The sequence below is a fragment of the Thalia democratica genome, chromosome 6 (genome assembly GCF_965202585.1).
Source record: "Thalia democratica chromosome 6, ktThaDemo2.hap1.1, whole genome shotgun sequence".
Classification (NCBI taxonomy): Eukaryota; Metazoa; Chordata; class Thaliacea; order Salpida; family Salpidae; genus Thalia; species Thalia democratica.
The window spans coordinates 19,573,884-19,599,959 of NC_139170.1; the positions used below are offsets into that span (position 1 = coordinate 19,573,884).

Genomic DNA, 26,076 nt, shown 5'->3' on the forward strand with positions numbered 1-26,076 from the left:
ATAAAAGTACAAAGATAACATTAATACTACAATAAATTGTTTTTACAGCCCTTAGTAGACTTTTAATTACTGTTGTTCATTTTTTTATGTAAAAAAAAGTAAAAGTATAGCTTAAAAGTTCAAAATTATTGAAAACATTATAAACCTGTTAAAAGAATATAAACGCTTTCATATTAAGAAATATTAAAATATCCTTTAATATCTAATTTTTCAAATTTAGAAAAAAGTTTTTTTGTTTGACTAAAATATTTTGAACATTAAAAATTGTAGATAATTTGAAATTAATTTAATTTATAAATGGAAGCTACCACACCACGGTTTCTTGTGCAATTACAAGTGTTGTTGTCAGAAAATCCAGATTATGTAGGGTGGATGGAGAATGGAAAAACTTTTACAATAGTAGACCAAGAAGGATTTGCTAAAAATGTCCTGAGCCGTTATTTTAAACACAAACAAATGGCAAGTTTTGTCCGCCAACTCAACATGTACGGATTTAAAAAAGTGGTAGGTGTTCACAACAATGATTTAGTTTCATTCTATCATCCTTTTTTCGAAAGAGATAACTACAAGTTAATGGAAAAAATAAAAAGAAAGACTCCTGTAAATGATAAAATTAGCAATGAAGTAGTTAACTCCTTAACACATCAAGTAAAAAATTTGCAACTATCAAACGCACAATTTGTAGAAGAAGTTCAGCATTATAGACAGGAGAATGAAGCTTTAAAAAAGCAAGTCAAAATCCATCAAGAAAAAATTAACCAACATGAAGCATACTTGCAAAAGATGCTAAACTTATTGGTTTATTTTAAAAATGTTTACCCTAAATTGGTGAGAACAGAAGACTTGACCACTAATCAACCACTAATGATATCAAATAATGAAAGTCACCAGAATAAAGTGCTATCTTCAAAACTTGTTTCTCCTGGAAGTAGTGAAAAATTTCAAAATTTTTCATTAGGTTCTAGTTTGGTTTCTCCATTACAAATTGACAGAAGCTTTCATACTGATTTAGATAATGTCAAAAATTCTTTGCAGCAAGACAGTAATGCATTGAATTCTTTGATTAGTTTTGACAGTTCTAGTTTAGAAAAAAATAATAACCTTCTTGCTCTATCTACACAGCCACATAAGTTTGAGAATGGAATGTTAAATCCAACAAAACGAAAAAGACCTAAACTTACACCAGTTCGTTATTTAAAGCCAGACCCAAACAGAAAAGTTGACAGAATATTAACTTTTCCATCTACACAGACTGATTATGATGATGAAGAAAAACAAGAAAAAACCTATAAAGATGATCCATTTGTAGTTAGCTCTGTTAGTAGATTACCGAGTTTAGATTCTTTTAATGATGAGATTATTAACTCAGCTACAAATTTCAACGACAATACTGCTTACCTTGACGAGTTTAATTATAATTCTATTAAAACTACCAATTCTGATCATCATAGTTTAGGTATGGATACTAATATATCATTGAGTAATACTGATGATGATAAGAATAAAATTATTGATTATAATACAGAAAATTTCCCATTGAATGAATTTTCGCTAAATTTTAATGAAAATTATGGAGAGGATGCAATAAACTCGGCATTTGATCAGCTTATACAACCTTCTACTAGCTCTACTCAACCTTCGCATAACAGCAAATAAGAATAAAGATTTTGAAAATTTGTTGTGTTTTTTTAAGCTACATCTAGTACTTTTCTTATATACACGGTGTTTAGATTAAAATCTATTAATTATGTGAGTATTTTATTGTTAACAACTACAAAATTTGTTTGGAAACCTTTTAAAAAGCATATTATTTACGTTTACAAATACATAAATTTCGAAAGTAAAGTATTTAAATGGTGCTTGTATTTTGACTTAAAACTTTATGTTTTTAGGTAATTTTGAAATTTATCTAAGCATCTGAAATCCAAGAGTTGCTTTTTTTTGTGAAATGTCTTTTTAGTTTTTGAAATCCTGTTTTAAAGTGTGATTTTGATTTCAATTTTTCAAATATTCTAATTTTATAAAAGATAAAAGGTTACTTTGTTTTTGTTAACATGGTAACCTCTGCTTCAAGTAAATGAAAAAAGACGCAGGCTCACTAAAGAAAGAGTATCTACATTTAAAAATAATTGTTCAACTTTTTATTTATTCTAGCTAAACTGCTTACTTTTATTACTCGAACATTGTTGAAATTTCTACAACCATCAACATCAAATAAAGTTTTATTAACCTCGAAATTGTGCTGTATTAAACTTTTGAGATTGCTATAACAACTTTAATAATTAATTACAACGTTTAATAGTTGTTTTTGATTGATTAAAGTTTTTTTTAGCTTTTAATTTAATTATATGTTTTTGCTAATAGTAAATAATCAGATACCAAACAATTAGACTTCAAAATACATGTTGCTAACTTGTTAAGTATTAGTTAAAATAATAAAAGTTCTAATTCTTTATATTATTTTTCAATGTAATTTTAGATTACTTTTTTTTTTGTTTAAAATATTAAGTTTTTATTTATAATAAACACTTCTTCATTAAGTTGTGTTTAATTTCTACTTCTCCCTCCATCTAAAAATTTCTGTGCATCTAAGATACTAAATTTACAATTATTAACAAGAATTTACTCCTTTTTTTATTAATTTAAGTTGAAATTATTTTAAGTTTAGAAAAGAAATGTATTTATAGATTTTATGCAGAAGAGGACTTTACAATTTTTGTCATCAACATGAAGCATATAGTAAAAAAGCAATCAATAAATTGTCCAATTAATTAAATTTGAAAAATATATCTAACTGTTTGATGTTATTTAAACGTATAAAAGTTTATATGTGTTAAGTTGTTTTCTTGAATTCAAACTGACACCTTTGTTTTCAACTGGAATGGAGAAAGTTTACAAATATTGTGAAAAATCATAATAACTTTAAGAAGAAAGCTTAGTAAACATCTATTTATTTTAATTAAAACTGCAGCTCTAACAACTTTTTTGATGTGTAAGTAGCTCAACTACCAAGTTCTAAGTTAAAAGCAAAATAGAAAAAAAAAGCAAAAACAGTTGGTCCAAGACTACCTTTTGTTATGTTTTTATTTACTAATTCTAAGTATAAAAACATTTTTTGCCTTGATTTTTTGCTTGAACGCATTTCAACGACAAGCTCTGCTGCACTTAAGACTTAGTTATTTTAAAGTATATTTTGCTACATCTATGATATTTATCTTACTCTCATTCAATTTTCTGCAGATACCTTTATAGCGTTAATGGTTCCCTTCAAACTTATTCCACTACAAATAGAAAGCAAACCTATGTGGTGAGATGTAAAAAACATAAATAATTTGGTACCAATATTATTTTGTTAAAATATTTAGGTACCACTTGTTCCTGGTGATAATTTTTCACATTTTGAAAAATCATTTATATATAACTTCCTGCAAACCAATAGACCCACTTACAAATCATAATTTTCTATAAGCCTATTTTTAAAATTTTATCATTGGAAGAATTATGCTAAGATCTATAACATAAATTTTGTTTCAAATATTTTTATGTCTTTGCCTTTTTCAGCTTTAAGGCTTGGTTTTAAATGACCTTCTACTCTTGTTGAGTGGTAAACTGCATTTGATTTCTACACAAGCTGGGTGTGCAAAAACTTAAGATGCTAAAAATCATCTAATCAATTATAAATCATCACAGTTGATCTACAAAATATCTATTAAAAAAATTAACTTATTATCCAAAAAATAAGCATTTTCACAAAGTCTAATGTTTATTGCTCCTGTGTATACACTTCTGCTATACGGTAGCGGGTAGGTGTCAAATATGCACGAAGACACTTTTGCATGGTTTGAATTTTTTTTATTAAATTTGTATTCTACCTTTAATTTTTTTCTGATTTACTTATACTATCGCTGTTACCCCTAATCTTTACCCTCGGTTGATTACTTTTTTTATTTTTTTAATTAGTTTGTTCTATTTATTTTCTTTATCAATTTTATTTTGCTATCACTGTTACCGCTTACCCTTGGTCGTAATTATTTTTTTTCTTCTCTATTTTTCTTGTTTTATTTTCCTTTTATTTATTTTTTTACTCCCGTGCAAAAATGTCCCTTTGTGCAAAAAATTTATTCGTGCATAGTTGACCCGTTCCCATGGTAGCGAAACATAGACGTTGTCTAGGGTACTGGAGAAGAAAATCAACACCTTCCACTTACGGTGCTTATGCCGAATCTTTAGAATTGCATGGCAACAAAAGATCACCAACAAGGAAGTTTTCAGACGTACTAGTCTTATTACCATGTACTCTACCCTCCGTCAGCGCAGGTTTCGGTCATATTCTATGGATTGGTGAAGAGCGAATCCCAAAGTTTCTGTTGTATGGCGAGTTGGTCGTTGACAAACACAACCGAGGTTGCCCAGAACTGCCTTTTTAGGACGTATGCAAGCGCAACATAAAAAGCTTTAACATAAGAACTGATGAGTAGGAGTTGCTTGCAAATGACCACGCCAATTGGCGATCTACTGTTCACAAAAGACTGAAAAAAAAAGAAAAATTATACTTAAAGAAATCGAGGCAGACAAAGAAATTATAAGCAAAATAAACTTTATTATACACGTATTTTTTTTAATTACTATTAGTTCTTATTATTTGTTTGTATCATTAGTTGCATTACTGTGATTGTAATATATAACTATTTTTATTCTTCTATGCTTAACACGCATAGCCGGTTTCGGCTGGTAGCGGGCCTACTATAACTAGCGGACTTGTTATATGTCGTTTGTTAACATAGTTCATCACTTTTTTTTGTTAGTTGTAGAAAACAAATTGTATAAAAAGTAGTTGTTTTTTGTTGTTAAATTTACTACTTTAAAACAATTTTTCACAGCTTGCTATTTTTTTAAATTAACGTGTGATACGGCTTTGCGACGTTTAATTATTAACAACTCTTTGAAGTCGAATATAAAAATGTATATAGAAAATCGACTATAAATTCACAGACAATGGTTTTGAATTTTTTTTAAATATTAATAGAAGTTTGACAAAAACGCATATCAATTGTTTTGTGTGAATGTGTAATAATTCGTGCAAGTTTTATAAAACTACAGCATGAATAAATTTACATATCATCATGCTTAATGTTAATCACAACTTAATAATTTTAATTCTAAAGCTATTACATGGTTTAGTAAACTTAATTGCTTTACACCATTCAGTTTTATATTACTCAGTGGATAAATTGTTACATAAGTGTTTATTAACAACCTTTACTTACCTACAATATGATTCTTAACAAACTTTTATAATAATTTTACTCATAATAGCTTTAAGCTTGTTTATTATTATTTTTTATTTAGTTAAGACTCTTAATATAGTTTGTAATCTTAAGGTAAGCCTTAATGTCTCCATAAATGTTTATTTTAATCGTATAAAAAAATATCATTGATTAACCGAGTGAAACATTGTTTTATTAACAAACTTGTGAACTAATAAAGTTGCAACTCAATTGTTTTGACAAATTTGTCTACATAGATTTATTACTTCAATTGTTAACTCATAACTATAAATTTTGTTAATAATCAATTATAATCTGTAACTTAAGTAGGTATTTTTAAACACTCTCTGTAGCCTGAAAGAAAATGCTTAAGTAGTATAACTTATCCATTAGCTTCTATTAATAGTAGTTGACTAATTAGTCGAGTTTTAATAAGTTTATTTTATATTTTAACAGTACTTAAATCGATTAACAGTTGAGCAAAAAAAATAGATTTGAGAAAAATTTAATCTAAATTAAAGATAAACATTGGAGACAATTGAAACAAATATGCCTGTTTCTCATCAAAATTACTTAAAATAAACAAAAATAAACTATGTATAAGAAATTTTAGTTTTAAGTAACATAAAAGAATATAATAAGCCAAAAGTAATTACTAAAATTATTAAAACTATATGTTTTATACTACAACAAAGTAATAATAAAAAAAAAAATTGAGTAAAATATCTTCAACGAAGAAAAAATAAAGTTACATGATTTTAAAAAAACTAGATAATATAATCAATCTTTGTTTAAATCAGGGTTTCCTAACCTTTTTTTTTATAAGGCCCACTTCAAAGCAGTAAGAAAAGCTATGGCCCCCTCAGAAAACTATAAACTTATTTATAGGCATACAGTAAGTTTCAAACTATGGCCCCCTGTGGCCCCTTCTCACAGCCCTCCCCCTCCCTTTGGCTCCTTGTATGCCTATGGGGGCCATATGGCTCACTTTGGGGAACCCTGGTTTAAATCGTTAGAATTAAGTTTAAATTATAATTTGTTGTGCCCAAAAAAGCATTTAGACTTTGACAACCTAATTGTTTTGGCAAATTTTTAAAAACTAGTTTATTTTTCTTATAAATGAGTTCATATTCTCTAAAATGTATTCAAGTACATATTAATTCATTTGATCTTGTGTAGATGTAAAATCATTTTAATGTAATAAATATAATTTTAAAAGTTTACAAACAAAATTTTCAAAGGTTCTTTAGATTTTTATCAACTTATAAATATTGATAGTATTTTAAATAATTAAACTTTACGACTTAGTTTTATATAAGACATTAGATTTTGAATGTTCAAAAAAAAAGGGTCCAATTAATACTCTTTTGAGTTTTTTTTTTGTTTTTATAACTTAAATCTTAAATAAAACTTTATTGTTTGATATAAATGTTGAACAAGGTTTGAGTAAATTAAAATGTTAACTGTATACATTAAGATACCGCTAAGGTACGCACTTCGAGCACAGCGCAAAAGTGCGTACCTGAAAAACTTTGGCCTTAAAATAGCTACATTAAATCTAATCATGTTTATTTTCATTAATATCATCTTTTGTATGTATTTTACATTTATTTTTCTAACTTATCTAAGAAATGTAAGCTTATTAAATAAAATTTACTAATATTCCAAGTATAATTAAAAACATAGTGGTAATCAATACTTTTAAAATGAAATTACAATACTGAGTAAAGACTGTTGTTAATTATAATGTGATTTTTAGTATACAACTAAAACATACAAAATAATATCATCATTGCAAACAGTTTACAGATCTTCTTAAAAATTAACAATTTTGAGCTATAAAACTAACTGTTTTTCTTGTATTTTCTTTTTAAAATAACACTTTTTTTCATTTAAAATTTAGGAACAAATCAAACGTGAGAACGAGTTTTTCATTAACTAATCTGAATGAAAGATACTTTGAGCGTGCTAATTTTGATTGTTTTAACTTTCTGCTAGCCTAGTTTAAAACTTCGTTAAACATGTATTAATAATTTACTAATAAAAACTTTGTAGTTGTTTTATTTCTAATAATTCAAAAAGTTGAATACATAGTTTATAACTTAAACAATGCAACAAACTTTCTGCAAAACTACTGAGAGTAAAACAGAATAATGTTTTGATAGGTGCAACTTTGAAACTATCAAATTACTTGCGTGCTATTTTGAACTCAACTTTATTTTTGCAGTTGTGTAGAATGCTTTTTTATAGTTTATTAAACAAAAAAAAACGCTCAAAATGTTTGGTTTTAGGACCTGGTGCACAAAAACCTTTCGGTTATCGCACACCACGGATACCTTTAAACGTCTTGTCTAGGACAAGACTTTAATATTATAATAGGCTTTCAATATTTTAGCTTGTATATTCTTAGCTTGTATTTTTTTTGAGGCTTCAACTAGTTTACAGCATTCAAGTGAAAGTAATTAGAAAAAAAAAGTTTATACTATAAAAAAAAAGTTTTTGTAGGCCGCAGTTTTTCTTTAAAAAAACTAAAAAGTAAAAAAAATATACTATTTTAACCAAAAATGTGATAAAATAAGAAATAAAAGAATACGAGTAATGAGTAATTAAAATAATTGTTTATATACTTAATAAAGTTTCAAATATTTCTTGTTCAAACTATGTTTTATTAATTTACACTTTAGTTTAAACAAAGAAGATATAGCAAAGTAGCAAGGTTTTATTTTAACAACAAGCGGTTTTTTTTCAAAGTTTTTCAAGTAAAAAACTTTGTTGAGTTTTTTGGGTCGAAGGTTTTGCAAAAAAATGATTACAAACAGTTTTTAAACACATTAGGTGTAAGATCTGTAATTCCACAAAAAAACAATAAGAACTAAACAAATCTGTGAGTCTATATTGTTTTAACTAAAACAAATTTTAATTAAACTTGTGTATTACGCTAAAAACTAAATTAACAAACTTGTTTATTGATTATCACAGGATAAATGATAAGTCTCCTCAAAAAATACTTACATCAAACTATGCATGCAACTCTTTGGCAAGAACATATTACTGAAAAAAAAAACAAATGTATAAATTTTCACAGGATAGTAACTAAGTGTTTTAAATTAATAATTAATTGTTTTAAATTATCGAGGCTAAGTCTGGTTTTTAGCCCTTATAACTTACTTGGTCATTGGATAGGAGTTAAGAACTATAAAATTTTGTGTTTGATTTGTAAAATCTATGATTAGTTTTTTAGTTATTAAAATATCAAGTAGTTCGCTGATGTGACTTAAGTTTTTTTTTGTAATGCAACTATTTTGCATATAAAAATGATTAAAAAAACAATTTTACAAACTATTTTTTTTTTTTCAAATCATTTAATAAGTAAGCTATTGAAGTAACATTAGCAAATAATTATTAACTGTTTAAATTGATTATTTTCTATCCATTTTTTCACGTCATAAGTTTCCACCTAAATTTTTAAACTCTTCACTTTGTGAACAATCTTATTTATTTTTATTCACCTTATAAAGACATAAATTTGTATATGTTTAAAAAATCGGGCAAAATAGAAATTGAAAATAATTGAGAAATTAAAGCAATTTTTTTTTGCAAATCGTTTATTGTATAAACAGAAATTTCCAACAATAGCAACTGTGATCATATAGTTTCGATGATCAGATAACAAGCTTTTGGTAAACTGAGACCCGGGTTTCGTTTTTATTGAAACTAGTTAGTCAGTCGCAACCGGAAAACAGCATATGTAAGGCTTTGTCAAAGAATAGGCTTTATAAGACTTTCACTAATATTTTCATTAATATTTTTTTATGTAATAAGATTGTTTTAATCAAATGCTAGTTTTTTTTTATGAAATTAGTTCATAAAAACTTTAGATGACTTGATTTAGTTAGTTAAAGGTTTGTTGAAGTATATTCTTACACCCATTTCAATAGATCAGTTGTAAATTAAGTTGTGTACGTACTACGTACGAATCGATAACCGAAAGGTTTTTTCGTACACAAGGTACCTTAAGCCAAACTTTTTGAGCGAATTTTTATCGCTTAATAATCGATGCTTAAAAAAAACTATAATCTCACTGGATTACAGAAAGTACTGTTTCATAACAATAAAAAATGCTTGTTTTGTCAAAACTAGCATCAAAGTAAGCAGTAACTTCGATTTTTAATTTTTTTTCAATTTTAAGACACAAATGTTTTAGGTAATTTAAATTTATTTTATATGTAATAAATGTTTTACGGATGATAAACTTAAACTTTTTAGCCAAAGTTTTTTTTTTAGTTGTAATTTTTATCTTTAAAATAAATTTCTTAAAACAAAACTTTACTAAATTAAAACTTTAGTGTAACATCTTGTTTAGTGTATAAACTAATTTAATGTTCAACTTATCAACTGTTCAATCTTGAACAGTTTTTTTTTATTTCGAATTTTTATAAAAGGGTTCTCTGGCAAAATATATTATCGAATATTTGGCTGAGCTAAATTGGCTCTTACTAGACTAAATGCTGCTTTGCATAGTGCACTATTTAATTTACATATATTACCATAATTGAATTTTGTTTTGATTTATCTATGCTTTCCTCAATAAAAACGAGCTGTCAAATTTTTTTAATCACAATAAGTATTTTAACAGCTTATGCTTATAAACTTTGTGATAAAGTATGTTTGAAAATGTGTAAATGTGCCATATGGACAATGTATTAAACTGTACACGACAAAAAACAGTGCTGACGTCATATTTTTGTTATTTACTTATTTTTAATACTTCACAGTATAACACTTACTTATAAATTGAATATAACTTTCAACTAAAATTTCAGATTGATATTGGTTAAGTATCATTCTCAGTAATTACCAAACTGCAAATTAAAACCTAGCGGTTGACACATATACAAAAAATATTTAGCTATGGTTAACTTTAGATGAGCACCAATATCAAACTGAAAATATAATACATTTAATGTCTTATTTATCCATAATTTTAAGCTAAAAAAACAACACTTTGTTTTTATCAAGATATATAAACACATAGGAAGAACTTAATTAATGTATTATAAACTAAAATATTTAATCAATATTATTTTACAATATCATTAAATATAAAATATAAATAAAATTAATGTATTGATATTATCACTTTATATTGTAAAGTAAGAGCAATTAAACATTTAAGTTAAAATTTTATGATATATAAGTTTAACTTTATTCATGTATTTATAAAAGATAATTATTTAGCCTAAAATTATGATTAAATAAGATATCAAATGTATTATAATTTAAGCTTGATATTGGTACTCACCTAAAGTTAACCATAACCAAATATTTCATTGTATCTTATTAGAATTTAAAACAATTTTGTGTATGTAAGTGATAATGTGAAACACTTACATATGACTTATAGTAATACTACTATAATATTAGTGATAGTAAACATCACCATAACAGTTAAAAAAATAATAAAAACTAAACACAATATTTAAAACTCTTGTGTGTAGCTATTTTTTCTTATTTCTAACTTTTTATTATTTTTTATTATTTGAAATTTGAGCACCTTTCTCAACTTGCATTTTTTCAACTGAAAGCGCATTGTATTAGTGACTAAAACTAAAAACAGACTGCGGGTAGCCTTTAATAGCCGATCAATACCAGCAAATGGTGACTTCATGTGAAAGCATCATAAACCGATTGTAAACTGAAGATTGCAAGTTTTATGGCTGTGACTTTACGTCCTAATAGGGATAAAACTGGTCTCAGTCTACCGAAAGCTTGTGGTCTGATGATCAAATTGCTATAATCAACCCTTTTTTCAGACTTTATCTTGTCTCACGGCATACGAAAGTCCAGGCTTCTGCTCTGCAGACTTTGGCCATATTTTTGTTGATATTTTTGAATACTGAACAATTTTGATATTAGTCATTATGTTGCATAGACTTTAAAAATATAAATGAACTAAGCATGTCATTTATTATGATAGGTATTAGGCACCTTACAAGTTTTGTATACTTATTTTAAGATTAACAATCAAAGATCCAAGTTGCATCCAAGAAAAAATAATTACAACCAAAAAAAAATCAGGATATTTCTGGTCACTCTGGTTGTATTTTTTGTCTCAAAAAGTGGTAACCTTGTAGACTGAGAAAATTAAAAAAATATTGTTATTGAATTGTATGATAGGGGTGGTAACCTTATGAACTGAGAAAATTTAAAAATAATGTTTTTACATTGTATGACAAGCTATAAGTTTTAATTATCCTTTATTAAGGCACTTATAAAACTCTGAAACTTTAATTTTTCTACCTCAAATATTAATTTTAGTTTTAGAAAGTCATAAAAACCAACTAGGAACTTTATTAAAAACTTCTGTTAGAAGATGATTACAAAAAATGTTAGTTATTATTACTTTAAGGATTAGCCTCTTTTTGGATAAAATTTTTCTAGATCAACTTATATTAATTTTTGTATTTTATACATCTTTGTTTTTAGATTTCTTTTATTACTATTTCTTTTATTATTATTTTAAAATCTTTACCCTTATCCTAAACCCACCTTAACTAAAATTATAACAAACAAAACCAAAATCAAAGTTTAAAAAAATTATTATAGATAAAAATAAATTGAGCTATAAAAAGTTGGTTCAAAAAATTGCTAATAACTACAAAGAGCAGCAGTTGTTCATAAAAATTTTGAATTTTTTACAGAAACTTTATAGCTTATACTATTTTTCTTCTATAAAGAATTTGATTATGTTTTTATTAATAGTTTATTTTTACCTGCTACTATCAGTATAATTTCAAATTTTATTTTTAAAACAATTATTTTTTTATGATAGAAAATATCAGTCTTACTATTTCCTCTACAACAAAACATTTTTTGAAGATCAAGCAACTAAGAGTTATTGCATGTATTTCTACCTGCCCCTTTAAAATTAAAATTAAATCAACCAAAAAAAACTATCTGTTTTGACCTAAAAAAAACCCCTGGTGATACATCATTTGACAAATACTCACTAGATTAAAATCTCAATACTAAAAACAACAAAGTGTAGGAAAATTATGAAGTTTACAGGGTTGCTACTCTTTGAGCCGAAAAATCTTCCCTGAGTGACCAAAAATTTCCCTGAGTAACCTTAAAATTCCCTGAGTTTCCCTGAGTATTTTTCAAATCTTAAATTTTTTTTTTCGCTTCTAACACAAATTATTAATACCTCATTCTCATTTTTCTTCTTTAATAATAAAAGGAAGGTTGTATGTGTATGCTTCTGCATTAAATTTATGAAAAAAACTGTTTTCAAAAACTCAATCTTAAAAGGTTTAAACCAATTAAAAATTAAAAACTAAATTTTTGCACAACTTTTTGTATACTTGTTAGTTAACTTTCTACATAAAAGAATAAAGTTTAATTTGTTTGACATTTTAATTGACAAAATTTAATTATACTATGATAATAATTTCACATGAAGAACTCACTTAAATGCATACATAATAACTTCATTATTACTTGTCTGTCTTTCCTAGCAACTGTTCTGAATGCAGTAAAAAAACTCAAAAGCTTAATATTATTGTAAAAAAACCTGCAAAAAGAAAGTTTAAAGAAATAGCTAAAGAAATATCTCATATCAAAGTACAACTTAATAACTAACAACTGATACAAAATAATCTAAAATTAAATTTTTTTTATGTCTTTTAGATGTTCATACACAATCTATTTCAAATAACTGAAAACATAATTTTGATTTTAAAACAATTTCACATTACCTAATAAAAAAATCTTAATACTGTTTTTTTAAGTATGCAATTTCTAAATCGATAGTTTTAATTTTATTTTCAAGTTTATTTGCGTTGTCCTTAGCAGCTATTCCTCTTGCTAATAATTCTTTCATTGCTTCTAAATCAGACTGTTTGTTGGCATCTGCAGTATATTTGTCATAGTCTTCATTCAAACATTTGAGTTGCTTTGTAAGTTTACTTTTTTGTTCTCCTAACTTGCTCAAAGCATCACCTTTATTTGGAACATTTTTAGCAAATCGCTGTTGCTAAAGATATGCCAAATATTGGGCCCTAGAAGATTTTACAAATTTTAACAATTCAGAATTTAGTTCCACTGTGCTTGGTTCTAGACTGTTTGCATATAGATGATCTTTGACCATTCTTCGGGACCTTATTGTCATCTCTCCCATATTAGTTGATATTACTTCCTTATTTAAGCTAAAGCCCCGTTCAACACTTGCCTGGCCATTGTGAAGCACAAAAACAGCCTCAAAGACTCTTGTTAAATCTTTATACTTGCTTGGGATATCGAGTGTGTCAAAATAAAAGGTGTCTAAACTGTGACTTTTTTCAAGAAAATTTTCAAAAAGTATAATTTAAGTAAATATAAATTTAAAACTTAAAAAAACTACAATGTTAATACTAAGAATATTGAAGAACTAGCCGCAAGGCTAAAAAAATTCTAAATAACCACTTAAATAATAAAAATTACTACTTTTGAACAAAATATTGAAACTGGATTAACTAAATCTCATTCTAGATCTAGAAAAAAAATTCCCTGAGAATTTCAAAAACTTCCCTGAAATTTAGAGAAAAAATCAAAACTTCCCTGAGTTTCCCTGAGTTAAAAGAAAAATGCCAAAATTCCCTGAGTTTCCCTGAGATTTTCTACAGTTTGAAAATTCCCTGAGATTCCCTGAGTTCCCTGAGTGTGTGGCAACCCTGAGTTTAAATCCCAAGTATTTGAGGACGATGGACAGGGTTGCCACTTTACCTGGAATCCTGGAAAAACCTGGAATTTGACAATTTAGGCAAAAAAAAACTGGATAAACCTGGAATTTTGAACAAAAACCTGGAATTTTTAAGAATTTTTACATGTTTAGTAGTAAAATTTTGGTTAGACTCAAAAAAATTATCATATAGATAAAAAAATTTTGTCATCACCTAAATTTTTTTTAATATAAAACACATTTTAAGTAGCTTTACAGTATTTTTTCAGTCTTTAACCCAAAAATGTCTACTAAAAAAAACCTGGAAAAAATTTTGAAAATATGAGTGGCAACCCTGGATGGAACAAAATTTACATCAATAATCTAATGTGTGATTACTGACACCATTGTGAACTCACAATCAGCTGTTGTAAATTTAAATAAACCAATATCTAACTCCAAGTATTAAATTCTATGAAAATATCAAAAAAATACAAAAAAAAATTAATTATATTTAAATTTAGAAATAATGATAAAAAAAAACACTTATAATTTTTTTTAATATTTTAAAGAACTTATTTTCAAACCTTTTGAAACCAGTTATGTAACAATAATACTTTTTTCTTAATCTTTCATTTTAAAATATTATAGTGCTGCTGTTCTAAACCAGTTTTGAAAATATAAGATATTTATCTTAGTTTTTACTTTAGCCAGGGTAGACACAAAACTAGGAACGCTAAAAAAATCTGCATTTTGACAATTTAGCCTAAAAAGTCTAGAATAATAGAAATTTTGAAAAAAAAAGTTGGAATTTGAACAAAAAACTTTAAAAAACCTTGAATTTTATATGTTAAGATGAAATACTTACATAAACATAAAAAAATTATTGTCATCATTAAGATTTTCTTATTAAAAAACTTATTTAAAGTAACTTAACTGAATCTTTTCAATGTTTTTATACTACTTAACACAGTTTTTAACCTTAAAATTAACTTTAAACTAAAAAATAGACCTAAAAACATGTACTTTCAAAAACCTGGATGAAGTTCAGAAAACCTGGAAGAAATTTTCAAAAGCCAGTGGCCACCCTAGTTTAGTATTGAAACTTATATTAGAGGTGCTATTTTGTAAACCATTTTGAACAAATTGTATATATATCTTTATTTTCAAATTAAACTATAAAACTTATGGTTATTTATACCATAATAATTTTTTGATTTTAGTTGAAATGGCATTAACAGCACAAGTTAAATAGATATCATTAATATTAAACATAAATTATTTTTTTGTCCCTGGTATAGAAAAATTCGTATAAATAAAAAAATTCTTGTGAAAAGTTCAAAAATTTGTTGAAAAATTGCTGCCCTTTTAAATTTATAGTAACCAAACTGTTTTTCCTCTACATGACCTTTCTAATATAATGACAATTGATTTTTTTTTAAAGTTTATAAAAAAAATTCAGTTATAAATTTGGTTATAATTTATCCAGTAATCTTATAAAATGTCAAAGAATACATCACTCTTTTCTAAAGCAATTGCTAAATCTGAATGGCCTGATAAAGAAGAATTGCTGGATGTTGTTTATTGGGGTAGGCAAATCTTAGCATTACTTGTTGGATTAGTATGGGGTTTTCTTCCTTTGACTGGAATACTTGGAATCATACTTTATGTTGCAGGTTTGAATATTTTGCTGCATAAAGAAAAAAGCTATTAAACCAACTTTTTTAATATTAGCGAAACAAATTTATTCATTAGTTCATTTTAAACATAATTGTAAAAAAAACTTAGTTTTGCTCTTTTTCCAGTTATGTTTCAACTTCTTTGTTTTCAGTAAAAAAAATTATTTCCTTTTGTCATTTAACCGCGTTATAAATAGTTGAACAAATTAATTTGTAGCATAAAAAAAAAACCTTTGTTAATTTGTTAATTAATTGTATTGTTTCTTGATTTTGCTGCTTACAGACTGTCTTAATTATTTGCCGCGTATCTTGATATTAATATTTTTTTGACAAACAAAATTTTTGGATACACTCTAATAATATTTTTCTAAAAGTATTTAGATAGTAGCTAATTATATGTTAAGAAGTATTGGAATTGTAATATATTGAATTATTAAATTAATATGTAAAACTAAATAAGGCTTTACTAATTCAATTTTTTTGCTTAACATTCAATTTTTTAATGCACAACATAAAAAAAAACCTATAAATATAATAAAAAATACAATTAAAAGTATAAGAGGAGAAAACTTTTTCTAACATTAATTAACAATAGACTTATATAAATTCTAAAAGTATAAACTGTAAGTAAGTCAGTTTTATAGATTATAATAAATTATATGAACATTCAAGATATATTTGTTTTTATAAATATTTTCTATAACAAACTTATGAACCACAATTTTACTTTGTAAGATTTCTTGGAAGTTTAGAAATTCTTTAAAAACTATCTATTTTTTTATTTTTTGAGCTAGAAATCTGAAATTTTAAAGATACATTCCTTATATAGTCTACAAGACTTTGAATGTTGCAGTTTTTCAAATTTTGAAACAGATAATTAAAAAAAAGTATATAGTCTAAATATAATATTATAATTCTTTATGCTTTGTGAAATAAATCAAGGTGAAAAACAGTTTAGACTTGTTTTATTTAATTTTAGCAACCACCCTGCTGCTCAATTCTTATGTTGGAGGATATCAGAAACAGGATGTTGAGGAATTTGGTGGTTTTATGAGTCTAGCCCAAGAAGGTTTCATGTCTGCTTTTGCTACATTCATGGTTTCCTGGATAATAGCTTATACTAGCATGCACTCTGAAAATTAGCCTAACTTATATATTTTTGTAGTTCAAACATTCTTCTAGTTTATTTTTGAAAATTTGCTTTTAAATTTCATGTGTCTAAATGTTAATTGATTACTAGAAGAAGTATACATATTACAAATTGTAGTTTGTGATGCTAAAATTTAGCTAACTGAATTAAGATTTGTTTAGTTTTCCAGCAGTTTTATCTCAATGTATTTTAAGTTGAAATAAAACTAAGCTTTCTTAATAGTTTTCTAATAGTATATATACTTTTTATAAAGTGTTTTAATTTAAATTTTAAAAGTCATACCTCTATTTAGTTTAAAGAAATAATTGAGGTTTTTTTACGAATTATGTTTAAATAATTTTTTGTGCATTTGAATTGAAATTATAGATTTAGTAAATTTATTTATTTTAATCCAAGTACTAATAAAACTAATACTTTTACAAAACTTAGTTTATCATCAGTTATTGGTGCATGCTTTAAGATTATTTGTTTTGTCAAGCGTAAAAGTATATTAAAGCTTATGGTTTTGAAGTTATCTTATTCAGTTTTGAAACTATTTTGTTGATAATTTTTAAAGATCTTTTGTTAGTATGTTATATATGTTTAAATATTATTGTCATGATCTAATTGGATCCGTTTTTAACAGGTTCTAATTTTCTTAAAACGTTGTATCTTTTATATTTAATTCCCTTTATTCTTTTCTAAAAATTTAGTTTAAGATTTTTATTGAGACTGTTATCTATTAGTTTTTACTGGCTAGGACAAATTATAGTTGCAATATTTGTTTTGTTTAAAATTAATGTTTTGTGAACCATTAATAAATTGTTTTTGAAAGATCTGTTGTGCTTTGAATATAATAGAATTAATTTTATAAAGTTTTTACAAAAAATCATTGGTGTAATCATAAAATAAATCATTTTAAGTATAAATCACATTTAAAAATGAAAATTAATTATGTCAATTTAAAAAATCTTTAATAGAATAGCTAAACAAAACATTTTTTTTGCATTTAGAACGTTTATAATACTATTTTATTGCACCAATTAAAACAATTTCAATTTTTTGGTTAATAAAACAAATGTTGAAAAGTTATAACTAAATCATTGCATACATTTAGTTTACACGAGATAGAAGCCACAAATTTTTGAGTTTTAACTAATTTGAAATCTTTGGGAAAAACTTATTTTAGCATATATTTTCATATATGTCCTATATTTTCATACATGTCCTATATTTTATTAATAAACAATCTTTAATTATTAAGTTAAAGAAAAAATACTGAAGTTTTGGAATACAAATAAAATAAGGTGCCCTCGCAAAAGAAAAAATACAGTTTTTTAATTTGTGTTTTTTGGCGGATATACTTAAAGGCAGTCTGAGCTGAAGAAATTGCGAAGTCAGCAAAAAAACAAAGCTTTTTTTCGTAATTTATAATTTTAATTATCATAACTTGTTTTTTAATTATTTTTTAATATGTTAGGGATAAGGGTATGATTTTAAAAAAAGTTGTAAAAATATTTGCTGACTCTTTTTTTTTCAGCTCAGACTCTCCTTTAGATAAACTTTCCATACTTGTTTTTAAATAGTAAAAAAGTTTTTGGAAATTTAAATGGAATTATTTATAGACTTATTTTTAAATGATATCTTTACTGATACACACTACTGTTAAACCAAAAAACTAACTTTCTAAACGGTCCTATGTACAACTTTAAAACAAAAACTTGCCATTTGAAGATGTCTTATATCTGAGTTGTACAGTACCCTTGAGCGAATCTAAGTTATATTAACTACTGAAATGTTAGTAAACAAACTTGTGATATGATACTAAACCAAGTGACTATTTTTATCTTTATAATCAGCATTTTGTTTTATTTTCTTATAAAACTTAAATAATTTTATAGCATTGTTTTGAAAGCTCTACCAAGACAGGTGAAAGTTTAATAAATAAAAATTTAAAAGCAATATAACAATTGATTTAAGGGTTCCCATTAAATTTGGATTCGACCGTGTAGGTAAAAAACTGGAATTTGAGAAATTCGCAAAAACCAGGAATTTTTGAAACAATTTTGATAAAATTAAAAGTAAATTTTAGCAAATCAAAATTAAAAAATAAATATGGTTGAAAATGTCCTAGTTGTTTTGGCAACAATAATAACAAGCACTATTTTTTTTGTGATTTGAAACTACTGAGATCAAAGAGAAAATCATATTTTTTTGTTTATGCAGTAGTTTACCAATTTAAAATAAAAGAGAAAAAAGACAATATATCAGAACACGTTTGAAGAAAAAAAAAATAAACAAATACTTTAAAAGAAAATTGTATAATAAACTCTGAACAGATAAAACACCACGACAACTTATTTAAAGAAACGATAATCTCATTTTTTTTATGTAAAATAGTTGTTACACAATTTTTTAGGATGTTTAAGAATTATTAGACATTATTTGTTTTACAGCTTGCACAACTTATAGTCACCACTGGGCTGAAAAGACCAGCTCTGTTTAGCTGGTTACTTTAAGTATAAACTTTACTTATATGTCACATGTAGCTCCTTAAGCCTAGAAATACATAAATTATTGCAAGTTTTAAAATATTACTTAATTAAATAGTTTGATGAGAGTTAATTAAAAGATATCAAATATAAGTAAATTATAACTAAACTTTATGGCTGCTTATGTTATATCAATATAAAGGGTTTTGGACAATCATGAGAACAACGTTGAAAAAATTTACTCAAAATGTTAGTACAGGTTGCATCAGAAAGTAAATGAATTTAAACAGCGATATAGCACTTTTTAAGTAATTTAAATTTGTCTAAAAACACCTTTTAATATTAAGATTAACTTACTAGTAAAAGCAATCAAAAAAGAAAAAATAGGAATAAAAAAAGTAAAAAAAAATATCTATAGCAAACCTGTAGGTGGCTCTTAAACAATGTTCCTTATTTACTAAACTATTTAAAACTTTTTATTACGCAACTGAATTTTTTTTTTGTTGGTGTTTTTAATAATCGGTCAAAATATGTAAATTTAATATTTGAAAATAAATAAGTGTGTCTACTACACAGTGGGCAGGCAAGCGGCCATTGACCATTCTAGTGACTAACAAGTTAAATCGAGACTTTAACTTAATTGTTTAGAGCTGGGCTTTTTCTTAAAAAAACTGGGTTTGGTTCTATTCTGCTTAAAATGTATTAAAAATTTTGTAAGATTAAGTGTAACAATTTTTTACTATTTTGGAGTTGAACAACTTGTAAGAAAAACTTAAAGTTAATGTAAAATTAAGACCTACAGCAACTGCTAAAAAATTATTAGGTTTTTTATTTTCTTTGGTTTACGGTAAGCTTAAAAAAGCCAAAATTCTTTAAATATTTAAAAAGTAATTATTTAAAAGTATTTTATTATTTCTCATAAAAAAAACTTAAATTTTAAAAATTCAATGGTGCAGTTAAGGCAACATAGAGTTTTTAAAGAGATAGATATCTCAAATGCCTTTTGCAGATTTTTTATAATGTTTTTACAAATATGACAAGGATTCTATATTAAAATTAACAATTAAATTTATCGATAGGCGTATAACTATTTTCTAGGTTTTTAAAACCGATATTTTGATGCCTATTTACTATTTTTTGAAAAAAAAATCACTTTTTTAAAATTAAATCAGAGCCCTAATAGTTCTAAATAAATTATCTTTTTTTTTCGCTATACATTATACCAAATTAAAAAAAAAAGTAAAAATAAATGTTTATAAATAACTATTTAGGTTCTTTTCTTTAACTATCTGCAAACAAATTTTTCACAAAAACTATAAAAAAAACTTATCAGTTTTTACTCTTTAAAAAACAAAAAATAGTTAGATTTAAACTTTCTTAACTTCTTAAATACTTGAAGCAGGAAAGTAACAAAACCAATTTTAAAGCAAAGAAATCAAATTATATTTAACTTTATTTAACATTTAGTTGAATTTTCTATTTAGCAAAATTAGTTTTTACAGTCAATGACCGCTTGAACCCCTTATTCAGCCCACTTTGTAGTGGGTATAAAAATTTTAAAGTTTCTCTTTAAAAAGTGGTTCGTTTTATTTTTTGAAATAAAGTATAAGTTGAGGCACTTAAGAAAACATAAAACAGCATCTATGAAATTCGTAAAGATCGTAATGAAGAATAAATTTATAACAGACAAAGTTCAGTATAAAATACTCAATCAAGTTTTAGTTTCCTTTTCGGTTTATCAGTAAAATATTTTCTTTTGTCTTTGTATTCCTGTTAGTTGTTTTTTCTTTCAGTTTCTTTCTGACAAAAGTATATGCATGCACTTTTCAGCTTTTAATTCTGAGCTCTCTTTTTCATATTATGCTATAGTTCAGGGACGTGTCTAGGCTTTCTAAATTAGTGTTGCAGAATTTTTTTATATAATAAAACGCTTTTTAAGTATTTATTGATAGTTTTTTTTAATGTTGAGCGTATGTACTAAAATGTTAAAGCATTTATCACTTATAATTAAAGTTATTATTTTTTAAATTAATATTAGACTGTTAATAGTACTTTTTAGCCAATTATCATTTTGAGTTTGTTTTATAAATAGTGTTTTACTTAATAAGCTCATTAGTACATTAACTATGAAAAGACGTTTAACTCATTTATATAAGAAAATATTGTTAATATTGATTGACTATTGACTAAAACTTGAACGTAAAGAAAAACAAATTGCTTACATGACAATTTAAATTCCGACAATATAATTCAGAAAATTCAAATACGACAATTCAAATTCTACAACTCAAATTCGGACAATTCAAATTCCGACAACTAAAAGTTAAGCAATTAAAATACGACAACTCAAACTCTGACAACTCAAATTCCGATCATTCAAATTCCGACAATTCAAATAACGACAATCCAAATTCGGACAATTCAAACTTATACAATCATAATTCCGACAACTTAAATTCCGACAATCCAAATCCGACAATTCAAATTCGGACAATTCAAATTTGAACAATTTAAATTCCAACAACTAATACTCCAACATTTAAAACATTAAAATTGACTATTTTAATTTTGACAATATAAATGCCGACAACTAAAACTCCGATAGTTAAATCCAACAACATAAAATAAAGTTTTAAGCGAGTAACCTCTTTTCAGTTTTTGCTATTAAAGATTTTACATCATTAGTTGTTTTCTTTATTATTATCTCAAATAATAAACTTAAACTTTGAAATAAATATAAAAGATAATCGAAGTAAAATGATGTTTTATAAAAAGTTGAACAATAAGATTTTATTTGTTTCGTAACTTTTATTGTTTTTCTCCATACTTGTCGTTTTTTTTAGCGATTTGTTTTTAAAATTGTTGATTTTTATTTCAAATTATCATAATTCAAGTTTTCAACATGCTGTGTAGGCTTTAAATCTCCCTATTGTTATAGAGTAGGGGTGGACAACGTATGGCCCGCAGAGTGATAGTTAATAGTTCTAACTTTTTAAAAATTTCAGTGGAATCCGGCCCGCGAATGAAAATGATCGGCCCGCGGATGAAAATTACCGGCCCACAAAGGCCTAATAATTCATTACCTAATATTTAAAACTTTATAAATATTTTTGGATGCAATAAAAAACTTTTTGTATACAACTTCTTAACAAAAAATTTACAATACATTGAAAAAAAAAAATGATTTATTTAAAACTATTGATAAAGTTTATCAAAGATCCTACAATTAAAACTATCAATACAACAACTACAGTAGGGACTAATAAAATGGTAATCAAACAAACTATTAAGTAATGTTTATTTTTATGCTATGTCAATGTTTTAACTAAAAGTATACTTACAGTTATACTGGTGTAATTTGGACTGTGATTATGTTCATTTTTAATTTCTTCTATTAAATCATCTCTTACAAAAATTTAGAATTGAGTTTTATAAAACTAACTTAAACTAAACTATTTTTTACAACTCTACTAACTTAATTTACAATAAGGCAGCTAAAAAGATAAATAAGAAACAGTTTAAAATGAATGCTAAATGTTTAAATTACATTATTTGTTATATTTAATACAACATTATTAAACTAACCCTAGCAGGACATTTTAAATCTTTCCCATATTCTTCACATCGGTATAATGACACTGTTGGGTTATTATTTTCTTTGAGGTGAAATTATACAAAAAAAAACAGAGGAACACACTTTCAGCTTTCTGTACTCACATAATGAACGTGATTCACTAAAATAATTTTGTATTTGCTTTAATCAACTTTACATCTTCATCATAGCAAAAACTGGCCCACAACTATTCATATATGTACATTTAGGTTTAAATTTAAAATATAATTAAATCTTATAAAAATTGTTTTATGTTATTCTTCTACTGAGATAAATTCAGTTAATGTTTAACATTTTAATTACTTTTTATATGAATGCATTATGCAAGAAATTGAATAACCAGTTAAGGTTAATATAAGTAATTGTAAATATTAAAACAAAAAATGTTTTAAAAGTTATTGTTAAATATAAAACTAACTTTTAATTTTGTTTAACTACTTAGTGTGCAACTTATGACTTAAGTAAATTTCAAACAGTATGTTTACTTTTTAAGATAATGCTTTATTATGGATTATAGTAGTTTTGTACAAAAAGTTTATAGAATTTAAACATTTTATGAATGAAACATTAAACTAAAATAAAAAACGTTCCGTCCTATTTAGAAATAGTAATACTTATAAACTTTAAAATTACCTATTTATTATTCGGAGATTCTTAAGCTTGACTTTTTTATTAGTAAGTTGCAGCTCTAAGATAACACAGTTTCCTAAACTATTAATTAAAAATAACTAATTATCAATTTATTTTATCATATTGAAACATTTTATAAACGCTGTTTATTAAGAGAAGAACTGTTTTTTATTACGATGCACCAAACTTGTTTTATATAATCAACTAAATTTTTCGATAAACTTTAATAGTTTATCAATATATAAATAAAAAGGGTTGATCTTACCAATTCGATCATCAGACCACAACCTTTCGGTAGACTGAGACCGGTTTCGTCCTGATTAGGACTCGTCAGTCAGCCACAACCGAAAAAATTGCAATCTACAATCTACAAACGATTTATATATGCAAGCATGAAGCAACTATTTGCTGGCATTGATCAGTTAAGTCAGCACTGCCTTTTTATTATAAACAATAATTGTTCGATTGATACTGTTTTGTATAATTTTTTTTATAACGAAAGGAATACTTTTAAATTACATAAGTGAACTAAATTGATATTATATAACCACTATAAAAAAGTAATAAAAAAAAGTATTCCTATCAGTTTGTAAACATTAAATTTTGTAGTAAAAAATTATGAACATAAAATATAATGTTTACTTTAAAAAAAGGTCATTAAAAACTATTAACATTTTTAATTAAAAATTTTGATTTGAATACCGACTTAAGTTATATTTTAGTCTAAAAAATTCAAATAATAGTATGGTAAAAAAGGTTTTAACAATTTTAGCTATAAGACATCAAAATACTGTATTGCAATACTCGTTTTAGTTTTTGAAATCAGAACTCGGGTCTTGGTCTTGTCACCATGACTCGGTCCTCAACTTCTTGTTAGTGACTACATTGCTTAAGTATAGTTAGATTAATGAATTATTATTTATAATCAGTTTATTTGTAATGTCTTTGTAATAGATAGAAGATTTCTTTAAGCAATTTCTTGTTAAGTACTGCTTTAATGATTGATGTTCAATAGAATTTGAAAAAATTAGCGTAATAAAAAACATTGATAACTAATTTAATATTTTATGATATTCAATCAAAACAATTTATTTTATAGATCTACGCTTTATGATTAGTCAAATGAGTTTATATCATTACATTTAAAAATTAATGTTATTTTTGATCGGTTTATGCTAATGATATTTTATATACTTACTAAAAAAATTATACATGTTTTTTAAGATTACTTATTTTATTTCTTAAGTTACTATAAATATTTACTTAATAGTCATCTATTTCTAAAATATAATTTTAATTCTAAAAATTTATTTTTTAGGAAAACTTGTTTATTTACGATAACTAAAAAAATAATCCTATGAAATTTCAATACCTCAAATCTAAAAAACAACATTTGATAAAAGTTATAATTCTCTTTATATTACTTGTTGCAACATATGTCTAAATTTTACTCGTCTTATTTAAAAAGTTTAATTGTCGCATTTGAAATGTCCGAATTTGAGTTGTCGGAGTTTGAATTGTCGTGCAACAAAACAAGTTATATGTTTGAAACGGGCACTAAAAAACCCTTTTAACAAACAGGTTTTTTTAGTTTACAGATGTATTGTATATTTGACCATTGGTGGATACTTGAAAACAATACATATTTAAGTTGAAAACATAAGATAAGGAAAAAATAAAATATTATTTTTATATATGTAGATAGTGTTAGTAGATATTAACTGTTTATTAAACTTTAAAGTAAAAACAAGTTATAAATTTAGACAAGAACTAAAAAACAATAACATTATTTAAAAATAAATAAAAAGTTAAGAATAGAGCTTGAAAAAAAGATTATAAATTTTAAATAGTTGAACCAGATTATAAAACTTGAAATATCACTATAGAAAGTTACTGGTATAAGTATTTGTATTAAGAAAATATTTTTAAAAGTTAAAATAACACAAAAATATGTACATTAACTGCTCATTTAAAGAAACTGTTAAAATGTCACTATATTGATGTCGTGGTCGAGTTATTTAAATGAATTAGTCAGTTTTTGTAAACTTTATGAATCAAAACTGTAAAATTAACAAATACTAAATAGAAAGCATCATGGTTAAAGATATTTGGAAATCTGCGTTAAATATCCTAACTTTCAATTACTATGTATCAAAAGTTTATTAAGTGCTTTTTTTTCAGATAAATTAATTTTCTACGAGTAAAAAAAATTGTATAACAACTTAAATAAATATGTAATTTGAACATGATTTCCCAAGCTTTTTTTCAAAAGGTCCCCTCTAAAGAAACTAAAAAAGCTATTGCATTTGGTTGTTAAAGAATATTTTTGGCATTTTTTTTTTCAACCTTTGAAATTTTGGAAAGAAAGCACAAGTGAGTCTACTAAAATAAGTAAAAACGTATGATTAAACTACTTTCTCGTTGAATAATTAAAGCATCATTTTTTCATATTTTTTAGGAGTCGCACAGGAAAACAATGAAAACACGCCCTTAATATAGTGTTTAAAAAAACTTGTGTAAGTATTAGCTATTTGACATATGATTAATGCCATATGAGTTCAAGGCTTT

General features: G+C 25.2%; 2 protein-coding genes across 2 annotated transcripts; both read left to right on the forward strand.

Moving 5' to 3' along the window:
• Positions 1 to 275: 275 nt before the first annotated feature.
• Positions 276 to 1,850, forward strand: LOC145838134 (uncharacterized). Its single transcript, XM_082945680.1, has one exon. The coding sequence runs from the start codon at positions 298 to 300 to the stop codon at positions 1,654 to 1,656; it is 1,359 nt and encodes a 452-aa protein (XP_082801806.1). The 5' UTR covers positions 276 to 297; the 3' UTR covers positions 1,657 to 1,850.
• A 13,612-nt stretch (positions 1,851 to 15,462) lies between these two features.
• LOC145838384 (GEL complex subunit OPTI-like) lies at positions 15,463 to 17,068 on the forward strand. The gene is made up of 2 exons (XM_082945965.1): positions 15,463 to 15,641; positions 16,624 to 17,068. The coding sequence occupies exons 1-2, from the start codon at positions 15,467 to 15,469 to the stop codon at positions 16,785 to 16,787; spliced, it is 339 nt and encodes a 112-aa protein (XP_082802091.1). The 5' UTR covers positions 15,463 to 15,466; the 3' UTR covers positions 16,788 to 17,068.
• Positions 17,069 to 26,076: the final 9,008 nt, after the last annotated feature.

Bases quoted from the DNA above. Each gene is read 5' to 3' on its own strand.
- LOC145838134 (XM_082945680.1), top strand. From the start codon at position 298: ATGGAAGCTACCACACCACGGTTTCTTGTGCAATTACAAGTGTTGTTG.
- LOC145838384 (XM_082945965.1), top strand. From the start codon at position 15,467: ATGTCAAAGAATACATCACTCTTTTCTAAAGCAATTGCTAAATCTGAA. The intron at 15,642-16,623 runs GTTTGAATATTT...ATTTAATTTTAG, and splicing joins AATCATACTTTATGTTGCAG to CAACCACCCTGCTGCTCAAT.